Here is a 20,634-nt window from a genome sequence, read left to right as displayed (position 1 = left end):
GCTCTTGCATATTCCGGATCGAGTGTGTCCGATATAGATGTCACAGGCTACAAACTTTGTATCCAGTGGTGCTAACTACATTTTCAAGTGGTAACAGAGACCCACTATGTAACAGTGGCTACCGGCCTTGTTTAGTCAGTAATGTTACAAACTCTACCGTTACCAACTGCAGTTATACAAAGGTACTAAATAGTGTGACGATTTGTAATTACAACGACCTTTTTTTACGAGTATGCTGCGGCAACAAACTCGGATGCCCAAGGTTAATCACGTTTTGGCATCATAGAGCATGTACTGTATCTACGAAAAATATTATGGATTGTCGTGCCCGATGGCGCTTTTTAATTTTCGTGTATTTTCGACATGAAAGTCCACACATCGCTGAAACAAGACGAGCAGATGTATGGGGGAAAAGACTTGAGGGAATACGCTCGAGAAACAACTTTGTCGCGTGGTACATGGCCCTCGCGATTCGTATATAGGCTTACATGTTTCAACGTCAATTTACTCCACGAGGGAAAGTTTCTAATGAGCCTTTTCGTTGTAAAGAGAAGACGGCCGGCAAGCTCGCCAGCACTGTCGAAACTGGCCAGCCAGCTTGCACGGCCGTCCAGCCTCCCACGCCCGTCAGTGACTGATGATGGGCGCTCGTATCAGGGAACGCGAGGTCCTGGCAGCCTGCTATCGCTGCATAGCGCGCGTGCGTCCCCTTACACTGCAGTGCAAAAACATGTGCAGTCACATTATCAGCTTCCGCCTTGTGCGAACATCAGAAGCCAGACGTGCGAATTAAGAAATTGAAGAGGGCCAAACGCGTTTCACCTGGCACGGTTTCTTTTACACAGGGCTAACGAAGGTGGCTGTTTGCACAGAATAAAAAAGTATGCCTGCCCTATGCAGTCAACCACAAAGGTTTACGAGACGCAGAATTGGCGGGGGAAGAAATTCAATTCCCGAGAAGCAGCAAATTCAACATCTCCGAGTTTTTGCGACCTACATAGCGATTCATTAAATTAGAAGCGCTAGAAGCGCCATGTCTTGACAAGGATGAAACCCGCATCTGTCGCGGAACATGTGTCCTGTAAACCTTTGTCACCGACTGTAGATTGTTTGCTATCGGGCACAAACACATGCGCGCCCGTTACTCGTTAACCTCTGTTAAAGCATCTTGTCAGTTTTTGCCTCACTTTTGTGTCCGAACGCAATCCCTCCAAACTTGTCGTCTGTACAGCCCCGTGGCTGTACTGCTCAGAAGCAACGGAACGATGAGGTTTCACTTGTGCTGGCAAGCAAGCTCCTCGCAGGTCCCTAATAATGCGATTGGCCAGAGAGGCATTTCACAAAGAGCGAAAAGGTAAGCGGCACACTGCTGTTCTTGGCTCACGCCCTCAGGTTCGTGTAGAGGATAATGCGTACGCCAACAGTGCACTTCAAAAGTAACAACCGCAATCAAGATCACATTGTAACGTCTGGTGCAGTTAAGCCAAAAAACATTATTTAAAATGTTTAACATCACTCATTGACACTCTTCACTTATGTGAATAAAGTTACTATGACGCATGCAGTCCGCGACTTAGCAGACCGAAAAGTACGTTATATCTGTTTTACTCAGATGACAATAATTATAGGACTATTCCCGACCATATAGTGGAGACAGCTACATCTTTTCACGATTAGAGAAGAAAGAAATTTACATCATTACACGAAGAAAAATTTTAGTGCGAAGCCTTGGCGAGGCTAGAGCTTCGTGCTTAGCATGGAGAACTAAATAATTATAACATCGTGGCCCTTTTAAATATAGTATTCTGCGAAAAGGACAAACAGTCCGAGTACCTCGTGGAGTGTGACGTTCGTTCAGCTAATGGCTCGATGTCGGTTTCCTTGCTGTTATGGGCTCCTGGATTGCGATATAGTCCGCTTGACTGATGAAAGTGTGGAAAACGAAACTGACTCACAGAATGTCCTTGAAAGTGGAATACGAGCCGCACTATGAAGCACACACTGAACCATTTGCTTCAACAACGACCTCCAACCGGACTGCTCTGAACTGAGTTTTGTGTAGGCTATAACTATAGAACTGCCTTCAAGGAATATCACTGTCACTCATGGGAATGACTGACAGTGATGCATGCCACGCCTACAGCTACAAAGCGAGCAGTTTCTACCTGTTGCACAAATGTCCCCTATTGGACTTGCACAGACCGTCCCTCTCAAATGCATTGGGACGACTGGTCGACCGATCCATTGTCTATGCAGGCGATATTTGAACATTAGAACCTCATCGCTTGTTGCCCCAAAAGTCAATGAAAATATATTTGTGCTTATAAGAAAGAAAGAAAACCCGATTGGTGTGTGAGCATGTGCACATTATCCCCACGCCTCCCCTCCCTGTCTATCTTTCGATTCCGCTGCACCCTTCCCCCAATATTACGGGCTCGCTACTAAGGGCATTTCTCTTTTGTAGCTTTCTAGAAAATACAGATATTGACTTTACTTTTTTTTTTTTCAAGCTTATTGAAAACCAATTTTTTCCCCGGACATTACTGCCATGTTGAGTTATTGAGTTTGCATTATGGTGTTACATAAAGGCAATTGCCACAGCATCAGAAGCAACACTTTTTTTTTTTCTCGCATATATACAAGACAGCTCCCACCCGAACGTCTTGCACGCGCTGGAGCCAAACCACCGTGCTGTGGGAAGTCATACCACCGATGCGCCTCTCTCAAGCGTCCAAGAGCACAAAGCTCTATTGTGGACCTGCAGGAACCTCTTGCACACCTAGAAAGTGCTTGTTTTAACCAACGGACGGACGCCACTCCTGAATCATAACCCCGCCTTTTCTCTACTTAGATTAGGATAAGTGTGGGTTTATAATGCTGGTTTCTCGTGACATCCATGTAAAATAATGCAACAAGCATCGTAAAAACGCTGCGCGCCATTTCAAGAGTGTTGCGTTTGCTGACACTGCTACCAACGTTAGCGCAGCTCGCAGGAGCATAGGAGCAGCATAGGAAGACCGGTGTATTAAACTGGAAGCTTGCCCTGGCACAGTGAAATACGGTGTCCCCAATGTAAAAAACTTTGTTTCCTTCATTCCATCTCCGAGACGGACCCATGTGAAACTGTGCTTCCCATCCGGCGCAATTCCACTGCCGTGCATCCTCGCAAGGACAAGAAAATCCCGCAGGTTACACAACTTCCGGCAAGGCAGGTGTTTGGAAGCAACGATATGACATTATGAGACAGATTCATCCGTTCTACAGCAAAGGATTTGCGCTGACTGCCCTCTGCCTCTGTCGCGCACACCACGAAGCTTCGGCTGCACGGCTGAAGATAGCAAGAGTGATGTCACCGCTCTTCCCGCAGGGCAACCTCGCGGGCGGTAGTATCGAGTTCCCTCCGGGAACGCCGCGGTTACACAACGGAACGCCAAGCGAATGATACGCAGACGAAGGCACGACTTCCATTTGACGATACGGAGCAGCTTACTTTCTGAATCGACTGCGTATAACCGCGAAAAAGGGGAAAGGCCAAGAGTTCCGCTATGGCGTTGCTGACAAGGGCGGATCTGCTAGCCACCAGGAAACCATACTCGAGTGAAGTCGTCTTGCGGGACTAAAACTACATATATCCACGGTAATTTCTTCACGTTAAAACCCACTGCAAAACAATGCCTGCAGTGAAAGTTTCCGGTGTACCGATAAATAATGACTTGCGCCGCTCAAGTAATATAGCTGCAGGTTCTGATAGAAGCCATAACGGCTGCGCTTTGACATCAGCGATGTGCCACAGCGTGCTACAATGTCCCTGTCACGCAGTAAGTTTGGGATAACTTTAGTTGAGTGCAAACATTAATAAATAATTTAGTGGCATAATTTCTTAATAAGCGCCTTCAGCCTAAAATCAGACGGCAGATCCAAGGTACTTGTTGGAACCTATGTTAAGCGAAGCTTTGTTGAAACGTATCAATTATATATATGCAAAATATATGCAAAGATAGACACGATGCGTGAAATTTTTATCGCAGCTGCGTGCAACGGGCTGCTCACGTTCTTCTCCAATCTTAAAGAAGTTTCGTGCCGTCTCACTTCGTGATAACGCGCATAACGAATAAGTGCACTTATTCGTTATGCACCCAACAAGACGCTTCTTGGCTTGAACTTCGGTCAAATAACACAGGCGCAGAAATCTGAGCCTTAAGTAGAGAAAATTGCGTGATAAGGAGGGTAAAAAAAATTCTCCGACGATTAGGATACTCCCTAATGCGAAATTTGAGCGCAGTTCTATACGTGTTTTCATCTCGACGTGCCAACATTTTGTATTATGATTATATAGGTACTCGTTTTATATGAGGAAGAGAACACTGAGTAGCGTGGCTGACGCGGACAATGTCTAGTGCGGCACGTTGCAGACGGAGCTAAGTGTGGCGCGACTGCCTCACTAATTGAGAGATAGCGAGAGAGGCAGCGCGTGGGTGCGATTCAGAGCAGCCGCCACAGACAGACCTCCGCTCATTCAGCGCTTTCTTTCTATTTATGGTATCAGTGGACGCGCTCGCCACATGCCTATTGATGGCGTCATCGGTGAACAGACGACGGTGCGCTACTCTGGCGCCATCTCATAGCGGTCGTTGCCGCAGAGTCCGCCTTGCCCGGCACTACGCTTTTCTTCTCAGGCTTTCGCCATGCCCTCCTCCTCCGCTTTTCTCCGCGCGCTGTCTTCGCTACCGCCGTCTTCCCCCGCTGCGCTCCGCGTTCGCTCTTTTATACTTCGCTATGCTCGTTCACTCGGTTACGCCGAGGGACGCCGACACTCATGCTAGCATCTATGCGAAGCGAAGCTTAAGCTGCATTAAATGATTTACAGCTAACGAAGATGCGTACTATTTGGCGATGACAAGTGCATGCACAAAAAAGTACGACGCGTATCGAGCAACACATCGATTCTCTACCGCTTGTGTCACATTTTGGTGGATTGGCCAAAAACGGACACACCTTCAGTGGCACATACCGAATTGTTAAACTTAAAAAAAGTAAATTAAAAAAGTGAAATATAGCTAACCATCGGCGACGTGCTTTAGAAATATCTGTGAGCCGTCATTTCATCAGCTTTTATGTAGGGAGTAAATTTTGTTACGCAGAACATACCTGCACATACATGGTCAGCATACAAAGTTTGTATGAGTTACTTAGCCGGTATACCTTCATATAACCTATGTATATTAGGTAAGACAGAAGCCACGGTGAGGAAAGCCGTGGTGGGTTCGCAAAGAAAGCTTCGCTTTAAGATATTAAACGACGCATTTAACGAGGCATCTCGCAAAGCGTTTCAACCAAGCACTAACACTTTGATGGGAGCTAGTTGGCTCATACTTGAACTGAGGTTGAACAGCGCGAATAAAAGGACCCGAAGACCTGAAAGACACGTTGCGCGTGCAGTCACTGTCCGCGCAACGGTACGCAAGCAACGTTACCTATCAGGTACCACTGAACAGTGGAAAAACATATATAGGACAAACGGCACTATGTTTCATGGACAGAGCTCGTAAGCACTGCAGTGACGTAAAGAATGGACATCGAAGTCATTTAGCGGGACATTGTAACAATTGAGTGCCCATGCACTTGTTACAAAAATAGAAAACTGATACGGAAAAGAAAAAGAGGGAAAGGGAAATAATAGAGACGTATCACATTCGAAAGGAAAGAGATGAATGTGTAAGCGCTGCCTCTCTTGCTTTGTCGGAAAAAGAAATTGTTTTTTTTTTTTTTTGTATGAAAGATTATGATTTTGCCGATTTTTCTGATGTATATGTGACTGGTGTACGAATGCCTATACTGGGAAAGGTATAAAATGACTGGTGAATTTCAAATAAACTTCAGTTGGCAGTCAGCGCTCGTCTGTGGTGTGTTTCTTGGTTGCCTTATTTTATTCGCGCTGTTCAACCACACCTCTATCAACCACCTTATAACTTTCCCCCATGCTTTTTTTGTTTCCTGCTGCTTTGGCTACCTCAGTGTAATAAAAGCCTCTCACGTCCGTTAACTTCTGCTCATCCAAACGGGATAACAGCCGCTCGAAGCCTCATCGAAACAAAGCCTGGGTCTGACCGTAACGCCATATATAACCTATACGTAAGCCGACACTCCACGCGAACTTGTGGACGTACAGCCATTGAAACAGTCGTGTCTAACTTGTAAAAGCAGCAACTTTTGATCTGTTGAGCGCAGAGAGTGCAACAGCTGCTCGTCTACACCTTCTGGCTAAAATGTGCTGTGAGTAGGTGACCTCGCCCACACGCCTCTCACTCACCCAATTTACTAATTTGGGCCTTTGTTCTTTTGGTACACGTTACAGGCTCCAGTTTCCTCAAATGCCGAGTCTTGTCGCGTACTGTTGCATCTTTCGGACGTTAAACCCCCGCTGCCAGCGTATCGCGTGACATCCCGAGAGGAGCGAAACGGCGTCATTGCTCTCAGCCGTACACGGCCATCGACAAGCGAGACACCTCACGCCAGCAGTGGCAGCTCGCGGTCACACAAAGGCGGGAGCCGTGCAGGGACGCACCAGATCCATCATGCACGAACGAGACGGCCGGCCCGACGGGACTGGCCCAGTCGTAATACGACGCACGCGGTGGCGGCCAACACCACATCGAGCGGGGTAATTGCCTCGCAAAGGCGGACAACGCCGGCGACTCACGGACGCGACCCCGCCGTCCGTTTACTTAGTTTTCGTTCCGTCTCGCTCCGCGTGTGGAGGGCCGGAGCAGCGCGGTTCGAGAGGCTTCGTCTCGGATTCCACTCGTAGCCATCGAGATTTATTATGGAAATAGGCGCGCAACCAGTTGCACGCACTCTCCGGCACGTTGATCCGAGACAATGATGCTATAACAGGGCGCGGCAATCGCGGCGTATACTGGCAATGTGTACGTGCGCCCGCCGTGGCTGCTCGAAGCCCCTTGGAACAGCAGCGGGGAGAGGGACTCGAGCCATTCCATTTTGATAGGCGCTTCCTTCGTGTACCCACTGCTGGCGGAAAGAAACGTGCGATGATAGGTTGCAAAAAACACAGCGCGTCCGGATTTGGGATGCACAAACGACCTATTGACGTATAGTCGAGTGCAAAAGTCTAGAGACCACGGCATAAGGGAAAAAAAAAAGAATTTCGTCTAGCACAGCCGTGCAGCGCGAAATTGTATAAACGCTCGTCAAGCAGGCGCACGTGGGCAGTACATTTGACTTCAGCCTTTATGGCTATAGGCTGCGAAGAAAAAAGAAATTTAGCGGCGACTCTCGTCCTTAAATTTTTGCACTCGACTGCATGAGCTTAGACCCCTGCAGACTGCCGATTAAAGCGGATAGCCTTCTGTGGCCGTTTTTCTGGTTGGTCAGAGGGTCGTGACGTGACGGTCGATAGTCGGACTCGACAATAAAAACTTTCGCTCGCACTCACCGAAGAGCGACGACATGTTATTTTCTTAATGTATCTTAATTATGGCTATAGTTGTTTTTTTTTTTTTTTTTGGAGTAGCACACCCGCAAGAGTGGCTGCGGCGTTCGGCTGTTGGGCCCGAGGCCACGTCTCGAAAGGAGCCGATTTGAACGCTCGTTATAGATGCTTAGACGGCAACGTGTAAGAAGGAAGACGGGAGCCAGGGCTTAGCACCAACGCATTCCAAACGCGTTCTTTCTGTTGCTTGCCTTCTTAACCGTTGCCGTCGAAGCACCTGTAGCTCGTGCACCGTGCTTTAGGCGCACGTTACAGACCATGCAGCTGGCCAAAATTAACCCACAGCCCCTCGCAACGGCGTCATGGTTATATCCGTACGCTTCAGGACGCGCTAAACCACATGAATAAATAAATCTACAGTGATAGACAATAAAATGTTAAGTAACGACGTCATCCGGCAACACTCTGCTAGGAAGATTAGAAAGACCCGATCGTTTCAAAGATACGTCCACGTCGCAGACTGGTGCAGCGAGGTTATGAGACGTACCGTTCGTACGTCCTATACATGAAAGTTCGGGAGGCACCTGTCATCCCATGTCTCGAATGCTTAAATTGGGGGGTGGGAATCCGCTTTTCCGCCTCTCCCGAATGCTCTTGTAGGCGCGGTCAAAATGACTGGACACTAGGCGTTAAAAAAATGTCAACACAATAGGACAAGCATTATAAGAAAACAATGAAGCGCTACGTTCTCCAGCCTGTTTTCTTATATATATGCTTGACACGCTATATTGAATTCTGGGGGTTTACGTGCCAAACCATGGCTTGATTATGAGACACGCCATGTGGGGCACTCCGGAATAATTTTGACCATCGGGGGATATTGAACGTACCCCGATTGCATGGGACACGAGCATTTTTTGCAGTTCGCCCTCATCCGCGACGGGTGTCGTGTGTGCGTGTGTGTGTGTCATTGTCCACTCATCGCTAACAACACTTAGGCTACTATGGACGTGGGTGAAAAAAGGTGAGGCACCAAATGAGGCCGGCAATAGTCGGCCCCGATGCTCCAACGCAGCCCGCCCGAGTATGGACAGCGTGTGATGGAACAGCCGCAGTGCGGTGACTGCCGTGCCATTGACCGCCTTCACAGCAACGTATCACGCTCGTGCACCCCTCCTTATCTTGAAGAATCGCATACCGCTGATCAAGAGCTTGTTGCAAACCGCGACGCCGGCAGTCTATGCAAAAAACGTGCCCGGCAGTGTCCTGTTTTTTACGCGCACGCAAAGGCGGCGGTTTGAGGGAGTTGGTATTCGGTGACGTTTTCTTGAAGTATAGTGCAACTTATAAAATAAGTGAAACAAGACGAACAAGAAACAGGAGGGCGATAAACTTGCAACTTTTCGTGATATTTGCGAAACGCATTCACATGTGTATAGAAATAAATAGTTGGAAGTTTGCCGCCCCCTTCTCTCCTGCTCTGCCCTGTTTCCTTCACTCATTTTGAGCTGCGTTAATTCAAGAAAAAGTTTGCGCATGCAGGTACCCAGTCCCGACAACTTCACGTAGAGAGCACAGGCTGCTATTTATCCGTTCGGAGCAACTGTAAAGCTTTGTCGTGCTTTCTTTTCTTTTTCTTGCTGACAGAAGCTTAATAGGAGCAGTTCATATATGTGGGATATCGCGTCTCAAGAGAGAGAGAGCAAATGATAAAGGAAAGGTAGGGAGGTTAACCAGGACTGAGCCCGGTTGGCTACCCTACACTGGGGAAAGGGAAAAGGGGACGGAAAGATTAAAAGAAGAAGAGAAAGTCTACTGGGTATATCGTTCGGTCACTGAGTCCAGATCACAGACGCTGACTCAATCCAGTAGCCTCAAAGTTCCACCAGAACTATGCGAGGTGCTGAGTACGAGCGCGCCGAATATCAACCGTTACCTTTGCAAACTCTGTCAAAGTGACGCCTTACATTGTAAATCATGTCTCTGTAAACGCACCTTCGAAAACACAGCCATTTTGTTCCGTCACCCTAACCAAACCACACGAGAAATCTCGGAAGCCTATCATATCACCAAAAATACCGCGCTGTGTGTAAGCCAACCGTCCTTATTAGTACATGATAAAGAATTCAATTTTATTAATCGATATTCACACGTGGCTTAGATACATGCTGTTTTGTACCTCATCTTGACATGCACGAAGCGTCCATTTTCTACATGTGTATTTTTCCATACGTGTATTAAACATCAGTTGTGAGTGAGCGCGTGTGGTGTGTGTTTCTATTTGTACGTCTTTAGTGTTTTAACGCTCTAGTTTTTATTAATATGCGTTACGAACTAGCCCACCTATCCATCCTTTCGAAATTAAGAAATTAGCGGGCGCAAGTTGGAATCTGTTGGCGCAGGACAGGGGTAATTGGAGATCGCAGCGCGAGGCCTTCGTCCTGCAGTGGACTTAAAATGGGCTGATGATAATGATGAAGCACAGCCAAGGAAATGAGGTACGCTGGAAAAATGCAGTTCTGTTACGAAAAACATTGTTTCGACATCTTGCAGGTGTACAATGCTCAGCGACTGAAACGCTATACTGGGAGCGCCTGGCTGCCGGCGCTTTTTTGCGCCCCCACTGCTTGGTAGACGATGAAAGAGGCAGCCTTTGTGACGCATTGACTGCATTTGGTCCCCCTCAGCGCTGTCCGGTGACGCTGAAAGCGCAGGTCGCCTTGCGGTCCTAGTGTAATGTTTCTATTGCTGGCACTGTACAAATTTTCTGGCGGTAAAAATCTTAACTAATAAGAATAATTTTCCAGTTTTACGTGCCAAAATCATGATCTGATTATGAGGCGCGCTGTCGTTGGGGCCGCTGGAATAATTTTGAGCACCTGGGGTTGTTTAACGAGCGCCTGGTGTACGCATTTTGGTGGCGTGTGAGCACGTGTTATATGGAGAATGTCGTAGGCTCAATTTCTGCAACTTGTTTTGGGATAATCGGCTCTAATCTAGCCTGTCTTTGCATTTATCTATGGCTATTTAAGAACACCAACAAAATTCATCATTGTGAACATTGACCACTTTTTCATATTTGAGTTTCTATGTCTCTTTCAAATAGTGCAAAAGCAAATGCGTTCTAAAATTATTTATTGCCTTTTGCTATACTTTAACTGGAAGGTCTTCGACCGCTTCCCAATGACGAGGTTACCCATTCGCACACGTTATTGCTTCATTCAACATACATGTATACAAAAGGAGAACGTCAAATGCACACAAAAATTATTGGGTCTTCGAACGCGTGCGCTGCGAGTGGTAATGGTTATGCGCATTTGTTTCTTTATTACACAGAAGAAGAAGCTGAATTTGTGACGAGAGAAAAAAACATTTGCTGACTGACGGTAACATGAAGCGGTCTAGGAGCACACGCAAGTTAAAGAAAGGAACAAAATACATCTGAACATTTCCAGCCCCTTTAACCAAAGAACACTAAAGAAAGCTAAAAGTCAAGAACGCATTATTGCCAGCAACGTTGCCAGCCCAGTGCCGGTAAAAAATACTTCCGAAATAAAAAAAAATATAAAGTTACCAGGGTGCCATCATAATCATCTCAGAAGCGTCGAATGCGCATTACGGCGGTAGACGAACTACTTGTGAAACCGAACATATTAGGCAAACAGATGCGTATATAATATAGTAGGCATCCGTGTGTGTTTGTCAGACACTCGTGTCACTATATATGGAGAGACGCCACAAAGAAACAGAGCACTTGATTGATTGCGTCGCGTCTCACTATCGGCCAAGTGAAACTGCCGAGAGCGATACGCGACGTAAGGAACCTCGCTCGCCTATTCACTTTCGCCCGCTCGCGGCTGCAGTGGGCGACGTGTGGTCGAGCACATCACGCCGCCGCTAAGTAGTACCGCGTGAATTCAGGCACCGACCTCTCGCACACTGGGCTCAACACTTGCGAGTTTCGTTCTTCTGACTTTCGGACAGTTATGTACTGCAGGCACACATGCGCCGACACAGCGTGCGGCATTAGGAAACTCTGTAACGTAAGCGCTTCGACAATTTTGTAACGGCAGCACTTGTACAAAGCGCCACATCGCAGGCAGTTGTGTTCACTATGCCGACTGCGGAATGAAGCGGAGAAAAGAAAAAGCGAACAGATTTAGCGATGACACTTCCTTCTGAAAAAAAAGAAAGTAGATAAACGGTAAGGAAGCACGCAGTCACCGCGATAACCCTTCGATCATTGAACGAAAAAAAAAAAAAAAGAAACTGTCTCGCTTTCCGATTATTTACGTGCGCGTAGGTTCCGGTGAAAGTCCCTTCGACATTCGAACACTCGCGCCGAGGCGAACGCCATCGCCGCTAGCGCGTCAATGCACGCCGGCCGGCATAATTGCCAAGCGTCGGGGAAAGCCCTGGAAGGGTTGCTCACCGTGCAGCCAGAGCCAGAGCCGGGGGGCCATGCGGCGCGCGGAGTGGTAGACGACGGCGACGAGCCCGACTAGTCGACACGCGGTGGTCGCATCTCGGGAGCAGTGCCGGGCTGGGAGCGTGCGGGGCCTCGGACAGAAAAAAACACAGTGCCTCCTTGCAGCGGCTGGCCGTCGCGCTTTCTCAAGCCTGCCGCGGGCGGTCTCCAGCAAGAAAGCGCGTGTGCGTGCGTGCGCCCCAACTAGCAGGCGAGTGACGCCGCGAGGGAGAGGAGGGGGCGGCACCCATCCCCGCTCGAACCGGCGCTGCTCGTTCGCCGGCTTCCGCTGCTGGATCCCAGACACGCGGGCGAACGCGCGCCAAACCACGACTTTGGGGTCCCCGCACGCGCGCACCTGCCTCGGGCCCGGCTGGAGAAGCGATGTCCCCTAGCTGACCGCGGGAGCGACGACGGCAAGGCGTTGCCGCCCATGCGAGCCCCACGATAGCGGCGGCGCACGCCAGAGATAGAGCGGCCGAGGCGGATTCGCGTGCCGTCCGCATCGGCATGCATGCGTTCACCGGCCGCCCACGCGGTCAGCCACCACGGCGGTGACACGCGGCACGAACAACTCTGCGCGTACCGGATTCGGGTGAACCTGCTCGACAAAACGCAAAGCCTTACCTAACGGCCGCCGCTGCAAACTCGCCGAGTCGTCGCTGCACAACGGATAATTCATGAGAAGCGCCGGCAAGGACACGGGTGTCGCGGTACGAGTGTCACGCACTTCGCGACGACTTAATTTGATGCCGATTGCAGCGCAAGCCTTCGAACCGCCGCCAAGTGTTTCATGCGTTTCCGTTGGACATTTCGCATCAAAGTTGATTGCCAGAGACCACTCTGACACCGCAAGTGCATTTGTAGGCTGCGTACAAAGCAGTGACCTGTCTTTGTGAACATCTTTGTGCTCTTTCAATGAGTATAAACGTCACGCATTTCGTTCAATTTTGTACACAAATGTGTCCTGCTGTCCACATTTGGATGGACCTACAAGTATGTCTGAACTAGTGGGAGACAGCTAGCGTTCAGACTGCAGAGGTAACGGAGGTGAGTCCTTTTTGAAGCAGGCAACCGATGACGACCTATCCGCAAAACTTCTCCATGTTGCTGCAATCAAGTCCAAGCCCATCACTTCTGGTCTATAGTTTCTGCGACGCACGCCCCGTACCTGCCACGGGACTGAATAAGATGTAATAAAGAACTACAGAAAGCACATTCCATTTAGTTTATTACAAAGCACCAGGCGCCGCTTGACAAGGAACGGCCGCTGATACGGCGAGAACACTTAAGATTACATTGTGTATAAAACTGCGTGTTTCCTGATACGGGTGTAAGCGTTCCAAAATAGACGTCGTTTGCATGCTCACCGAGGAACGTTCCGGATGTCGCACGTTATAGCTCACTATGAACGCAGAAAGGAAGAAGAGCGATTTAGACAGCGTAATATTTCAGGTTCGTTTCTTGGTTCATTTTCCATTGCTCGACTAGTTCGACAACAAAGTGAGAATTAGCGTGCGCCTCGCTCGCATTTAACAGCCCAAAGAATGCTAGGCATATGGGCGCCTTCATAAGAGGCATCACTTGTCTGAGATCGGTGCGCCTAGCTTTGCTAATCCTACGGCAGCGACACGAGGTGAGAACGCCTATTGCTTCCGCCTTCCATCGCGCCCGTTCGCACACAGGAATGTAGTGTGTGCGCAGCTGCACGTTTGCAGAAACGGGACATCTAGCTTCGAGATAAGCGATGGCAGGTGACGCCATGTTGCTAGGCTGTGCGCTCAATCGTTGATGTTGAACGGAAGCTTTGATTTCGGGCGCGTACAAAAAAATAAGGGGGGAGGGGCGGGAATTGTATTGTGTTATTTTTCCAAAACATTATTAAACGCAATATAGCTTGTGACAGCTAGCAAAGTTACGACTATAGCAGTAGAAGAAAACGCGTAGCAAGAATGAACACACCGCACAAAGCTGCCATACGAGACTGCCCAGAGCCCTCAATGAGAGCATAGCGTTCGACACTAACGTAAAACGATTCTTTTCAATCATGTGTTTTAAACCTCTCGGGCCTCATAAGTTTTTATTTCCCCCTTGCTCATCACAATGGCTCCAGATGACCAAAATCAAGAACGCAGCTGTGTAGATTTTAATAGGTTTACTAAATGCGCATTCCTCCCCCGCAATATCCTCTTGCCTGTGCAGCCATGGCAAATTTCAGCCTGTGTTCGTTACTGCTGGACAACTATCTTTCACACGCGAGTACTGCCACGTTAAGCTGAACAGCTTGCATTGTGCTGTACTGAGCGAGCAAGCACCTCTCCACTGGCCTACCAAATCTTTCCTCAACTTTGTTCTTAAAAGCTTTAGGATGTCTATAAAATATCCCCAGGCACCATTAGGCAACGCGAGCTACTATTTATCTCTCAGCACACAAAACAAAAAACTGCATTTCCACATATTGAGTGCTTTAAGAACTCTTTCTGAAAGGGATGAAGAGAAAATTCTGTTTGTGCGTTTTATTTCACATCAAGCCCTTTCACGAACGTTTTCCCACGGGCCGAGGCTCGCTCGGCATTGTACGGCACACATGATGCTCGTACTTACAGGTCGCCTGTAATAACATCAGCGTTGACTGAGGCATGCTGTGGTAAACAGGAACAGGTTTTGCTCTCGAGTCCCTACGTTCGCCTGCCGGCTTATGTGTTTATCTGTTTTCTTTTTTCTTCCCAACTAGCACACTGCAGCAGCCACGCCGCTCCACAGCCTGTGAAAAGCAGGAGCAGAGATGACGTGAGATAGCCAGAAACGTCGTGCGGCGTGTTGTCTTTTACGCTCGGCTGCATACGAACGTCCGTCTCTACGCTTAAGAAGCGAAGAGATAAGAAGTCGAAGAAGAAAAGAAAAAAAACCACGTCTAGCTGACAATAAACTTCCAGAGGTTGCAGCGAAAGCGAAATTGATAAAAATTACGAGGCATGCGGTCTTAGACATATTTATCAAGAAAGATGACCCTTTCGGAGAACGCTTGCCGCGGCAGGTAGAGGCATCTATAATCAGCAGCGAAGACATTAAGAACTCCATTAATTTATAATTATTTTTATTTGTTCCGAATACTCCTATGCGGCTCGCGTGCGAGAGAGCGCGTGCATTCTTTTATAGTTCAGCAGCAATGGAAGAGGCCCGCATATTTGCATCCCGTTAATCACTTTTGTTAAACCTTACACGTGACGAATGCGTCACTACTGTTCTGCTCATTGTAAAGGGGCTACTGTGGAGAGAAAGAAGAAAAAGGAAAGTTGGAAGGCAATTCAACCTCTACTTGACGCCGATCAAAGACAATGCCTTCCTAAACGCGCTGGGCGTGAGAATGGGACGGAGTCAATGCACGCGGCACTCTATCGCGTCAAGGGAGTAGGAGGAGCGTCGGACTGCTTAAATTTCTTTACTGCACAACCTTCGGGATCGGCCCACGAAACAGTATCGACGTGACTGCACAGCGCGAAAAAAAAACGAAGGCATAAGAGAGGACACAACACAGACGCTGTCTCGTGTCCTTTCTTCTGTCCTCGTCTTTTGTGCTGTGCAGTCGTGTCGATATAGAATCATAAATTCACCCAAGCTTCCACTTTACCACGAAGCAGGCTATAAAACATACCCGATAGGGAAAAGCGGGGGTAACTCGCTAAGAAAGACATTGTCTTTAAAAAAAAAAAAGAGGAATGAACAGGAAACAACAACTAACTATAAAACACGTCTTAGTGAATAAATTACATTTAAAGAAAGCTATGAGCGATCCACTTGTCGCAAAAATAAAGGACTCACTTTTTCTTTCGGTGGAGAAGCCATCCGCGCACCGGGCAACTACAGCTAGCGCGTACTAACACCAATATATGGGGTGCTTTCCTGTAGGCCATACCGAACGTTTTAAAGTTGCCTTTGGCAGATAATGTAATTGTAGTAATTGAGCTGCATTACTCAGAGCGGCGGACATTACACGCACAAGAAATCGAAATACTTAATCGTATATTTAACAAGAATGCAATAATTAACAGTTTAAGTTATTAATTTACGGAACATATTGCAATTTACGAATTGTAGACAATGCGTTTGCAAGGTATATCCACTCGGCACGATTCTTAAAAATCACACAGGTTTCGAGATATGTGCCGTGACACTTGCGGTAAGAGTGTACTATTGTTCCACCTACTTCTTTTTAACAAACCATCGTTTTATACAATGAAGCACAAAAGTAGCTGGAACGCCCATATATTTGGTCGCACCCTTTGGGAATGAATAAGTCGAAACTGCTGTCATTCTGAATATTCGTTCCAACTGCATACGTATGCCCTTCCAACTCATTGGCTGCAATTTGTAAATTGCAATATAAGCCGTAAGGTGTGTAATTAAATAAATTGCGGCAGAACCCATCTCACGATGACTGTCGACGGTAATGGGTTTAGCATTGAATCAATATAGCAGCACAGTGTATTGCCACTGTCGCAACGAGTTATCTCTGAGGCGTGTACAGCAGCAGCATTCCTCTTTCGCGCTTCGCTAAGAATATCTCGCCATCTAGCGCCGCCGCCACGAAGCCTGCGCGTGGCCTCCGAAATTCATGGCGCGCCGGAGCGTGCTAACGCTGCGAAACGCGTCATGCGGCAGCCGAGCTGCTCTGTCGCTCGTCTCTCTGGACACGCTGCGCCATCTTGCGGCACTGCCGAAAAATCCGAGCGCGGCCTCCGAGACGAGAAGCGTGGCGCGCCGGTGCCCGCGAACGCTGAGAATTGTTCCCTCTCTGGCCGTCTGGCCGCGCTCACAGGGCCACATGTCACAACCACATGTCACAGCCACATGGCCACATGTGGCCCTGTGGCCCTGTCATTGAATATGCATATTCAATGACCCAGGTTGGCGAGAGGTTGAAGAGAGGCACGCACCTAGTTCATACATGGCGCAGCTCGCTAAAGCGTTCGCGTGCAAGGCGTTCATTGAAAAGCGGCACATGTACCCAGTGCGATTGTGGCGCAGCCTGATAACGCGTTGGGTTGCTCTCCTTGAGGATCGAACCCTTGTGACGTGGGTTCGATTCCGCTCAGTATCGGCAAAATATAATGGATCTATCACGTCATTGTTGAGCGGTACATTCCCAGTGGCACATACCTAGTTGGCGTCAAACAGGTTCATTGAAGAGCGACACGCACCTACTGGCACAGTGACCCAAGTTGGCATCGAAGAGGTTCGTTTTAGAACAGCACGGACCGAGGGCACACACCGAGTGCTCGAAGTCGGCGTGAAATAGTTTCTTCGAAGAGCGCCACCAACCCAGTCCCGCATCACAGAGTTAGCCATGTCGGCGTGAAAGAGGTTCACTGAAGAGCGGCACGTACGAACGCATTGCCACATATTCAATTACCCAAGTTGTCACGATGGTTGGTTTCAAACCCTCTCACCTCAGCAAAACAGCCCCGATGCGCTGTCTATCCGACCAAGAACTATATACCCAGTCACCCAGGTAGGCGGGAAAAGGGCTGGATACATAGATAGATAGTCCCCAAAGGTGCGTGAAGCACCCAAAGAATGCGAACGCATTAAACGATAATTAGTGAATTTTTGATAATAAGGCGAATATGCATTTCGATATATCGGGCAAGGAATGTCCGCTTTGAGTAATCCAGCTCAATAAGTAGAATTATTCTATCTACCAGATGCAATTGTTAAAAATTCTGTATGGTCTTAAAAACACGCCCCGTATAAAGTTCTGGCTCTAGTTCCAGCAGACGCTTCGGTGATGAATTTACGCCTGACAAGGAAGTCCAACAACAGGAATATTATGTGGGTTACGCCGTATGCTGTATAGAGTGAAATACTCAAGAGCAATTTTGACCATCTGGGATTCTTTCACGTGTACCGGTGTTCCCTAACACGAGCGTTTAGAGTTTGCCCTATAGAAATGTACCTGAGGGGCCGGAAGTTTGTGGTTCCTTACTCTCTAATAGAGCTAGGCTATAGCCACTACTACTGCGGTTGGTCGTTAGCATAGATAAATAGTCGCGGAAGGAAACTTTTGCTCATCTATTTCATGTGAAACTGACGAAAGTGTAGCGTTTCCCTGTGGCTTCTGCTGAACCAGGCACGTACCCAAGGGGGGGCCCGGGGGGCCCGGGCCCCTCTCCCCCGAAATTAATACGCATACCCCCCCTCCCCCCCCCCCCCCCTCCTTCCCGCCCACGCCACCACTTCTCACGCACATTCCTAAAGCGCCGCCAAATCAATGTTGAAACATGACAGCTATTCGGCGGTCAACATTTTGCTGCCTTTTTCACTCCTTTTAGATGGCGGCCTGGCGCTTAATTGAGGCACCGGGTCATCCATAATTTGGTTCTGTCATTCATTTTCTACGTTCGTCAGTATGTTGTTCTGAGTGAAGTTTATCACTTATAGCGCTTTAGCCCATATATGCATAAGTGCAACAATAAGAAGCGCTTGCTTCCAGCCTCTCCAACTGATCACTTAGCTAAATCTATGTTCTCATGCTTGCCGGATGATGAATCTACTTGAGACCTTATTATGGGCCAAATCGCCTCATCAGCCAATATTTTTCTCTCTTTTTTTTTTTTGTCCACCGCAAGACGAAGGCCTCTCCCAGCAATCTACAATAACCTCTGGTTTGTGCTAGCGGATTCCAAGCTATGACTGCAAATTTCCTTATTTCATCACATCACCTAATTCTGCCAATCTTGACTGCACTTCCCTTCCCTTGACATCCAATCTGTATGTCTAATAGTCCACCGGTTATCTGCCCTACTCATTACATGGCCTGCCCAGTGCCATTTTCCCTTTTAATGTTAACTAGAATATCGGCTACAACCGCTTGCTCTCTAATCCCCCACCGCTGTCTTCCCGTCTCTTTACGTTACGCCTGACATTTTTTGTTCCATCGTTTGTTGCGCGATCTTTAATTTCTTCTTATACTACCTTGTTCCTACTCCAGGTTTCTGCCACACATGTTAGCACCGGTAGAATGCAATAATTGTATACTTTTATTTTCAACGATACCGGTAAGGCCACCGGTCATGATTTGGTAATGCTTGCCGTAGGCGCTCTAACCCATTTTTATGCTGGAAATTTCCTTCTCATTATCAGGGCCCCCTGTGAGTAATTGATGTAGATAACCGTACTCTTGCACATATACTACAGGTAGACTGGCAATCATGAATTCTTGTTCTCTTACCAGGCTATGAAACGTTGTCTTCTGCACATTAATATCCAACTCTACTTTTACACTTTCTAGGGTAATCCTTTGTTGGAATTCATCCCCAACACTGCTGAACAAGACAGTGTCCTGTGCGAACAGTAGCTTGCTGAGATATTCTCCGTTCACCCTCACTCCTAATCCTTCCAGGTCTAACCACTTGGATAACCCCTCTAAGCAGGGCATGAATAGCTTTGCAGAAATTGTGGCTCTTTGACTGGCTCCTTTCTTGAGAGGTATTTTTCTTCTTTTCTTGAAGAGAAATCACCTATTAGCACCCAATTTCCAGGAGTAGCCAGATTGCAAAAGAAAAGAAAGAAAAACTGAATTATTTCGCCTCACACCACTTCTCGCTCAATCTGCCTTTTTTTTTTCGTTTTCCTGTGCTGCCCTCTGCCGCACGCCGCTGAAAACGCTTTCGAGGGGTACCGCGGTTTTCGCCGGTTGATTTGTGTACCTGGTCACATGTTGAGTGGGAATTAGTTGTGCGTTTCGTGGATGGCGATTAATTATTAATGCATTCGTACCTGGAACCCACGTCGCACTCGCCGACTACTGGATGAGCGAGCCTAAGCGCGCTGTTTTGCGAACCGTGCGGCCGATAAAGGCGCGCTGAGTTCCGTCTGCCGACGCGGCTGCCTTCGAGTTTGTTGTCGCTGATTTCCGCACTTGCACCCCGCTTTTTGTATTCCTTTCACACATTCTTTAGAAATTTCGCACATTCAAAAAGTCTTAGATGGCAGCCTTCCGAGTCGTATTTACCAAAGCGGTGCATTTTCTTACACCGATCGACATATAGAGCCACAGATCGTTAATAGTGAACTTCAGATATTGTGGAAACGGTGCATCGCTGATATAAAGTAATGTCAGAATATACCAAACATACACATTTGCGCATTTGATCCGTGTTGTTTCATCCCGGGACGAGTCAATATGAGCAGCCAAGCAACTTAAAGAACGGCAAGTGTGATCCAGATACATATATTACTTGCTGACATATGTTTTATTACTGATTCTCGCTTTTCTTTAACTTCATCATACTTACCGGTTGCGCGTTTCATAAAGTATTGTTTGAAAACATTGTGCTCGGCATAAGCGCTCGTTTATAGGTCGTGTAGCTAGTTCTGTCGCGAAAGCGCGGATGTCATCGCTGACACCGTTGGTATAATTGAGCGAGATGGTATGCTGCTGTATACGGGATGCACCATCTCTTGTTTCCCGTTTGACGCAGAGGTAATAGTGCATTTCTGTAATTAAGAAATCTGTCAGCATAACAACACGTACAGACCCACCCATCTACGTACGCAGCGAATGCGACCGGCAGCCTATGCGGGAGTGGTGACGTGTGCAGGTGTTGGAACAGCGCTGCAGTGTGTTGCCGCCTGCCGCTTATTGTGTACGCGCCGTGAGAAGGGAAGAAACTATAAAGGCAGTTGCCTTCATCCTAACTGCTTACCTTTTAAG

At 47.9% G+C, this 20,634-nt stretch overlaps 1 protein-coding gene and 1 long non-coding RNA gene across 7 annotated transcripts in view; one reads left to right on the top strand and one right to left on the bottom strand.

The window, feature by feature from the left end:
* Window positions 1-13,144, bottom strand: part of LOC126545767 (sushi, von Willebrand factor type A, EGF and pentraxin domain-containing protein 1-like) — a 185,683-nt gene extending 172,539 nt beyond the window's left edge. For 3 of the 5 annotated variants that reach the window (XM_050193740.3, XM_055061312.2, XM_055061313.2), the window contains exon 1: window positions 11,883-13,144. In XM_050193740.3, the coding sequence (XP_050049697.2) occupies window positions 11,883-11,913 (31 nt within the window). In that variant the 5' untranslated portion in view covers window positions 11,914-13,144. The remainder of the gene's footprint in view (window positions 1-11,882) is intronic. The other 2 variants (XM_055061314.2, XM_050193749.3) reach the window with 2 other exon arrangements.
* LOC129380429 (uncharacterized) overlaps window positions 1-20,634 on the top strand; it is a 109,243-nt gene that overhangs the window by 50,824 nt on the left and 37,785 nt on the right. Inside the window, exon 4 of one of the 2 annotated variants that reach the window (XR_008608443.2) lies at window positions 14,653-15,181. The exons of the other annotated variant lie outside the window; for it this stretch is intronic. This is a non-coding gene — a long non-coding RNA (uncharacterized lncRNA). Of the gene's footprint in view, window positions 1-14,652; window positions 15,182-20,634 lie in introns of those variants that run through there. 2 annotated transcript variants of the gene reach the window in all.

The sequence above is a fragment of the Dermacentor andersoni genome, chromosome 1, assembly GCF_023375885.2.
Source record: "Dermacentor andersoni chromosome 1, qqDerAnde1_hic_scaffold, whole genome shotgun sequence".
Lineage (NCBI taxonomy): Eukaryota > Metazoa > Arthropoda > Arachnida > Ixodida > Ixodidae > Dermacentor > Dermacentor andersoni.
This window is presented reverse-complemented; position numbering and strand designations above follow the sequence as displayed.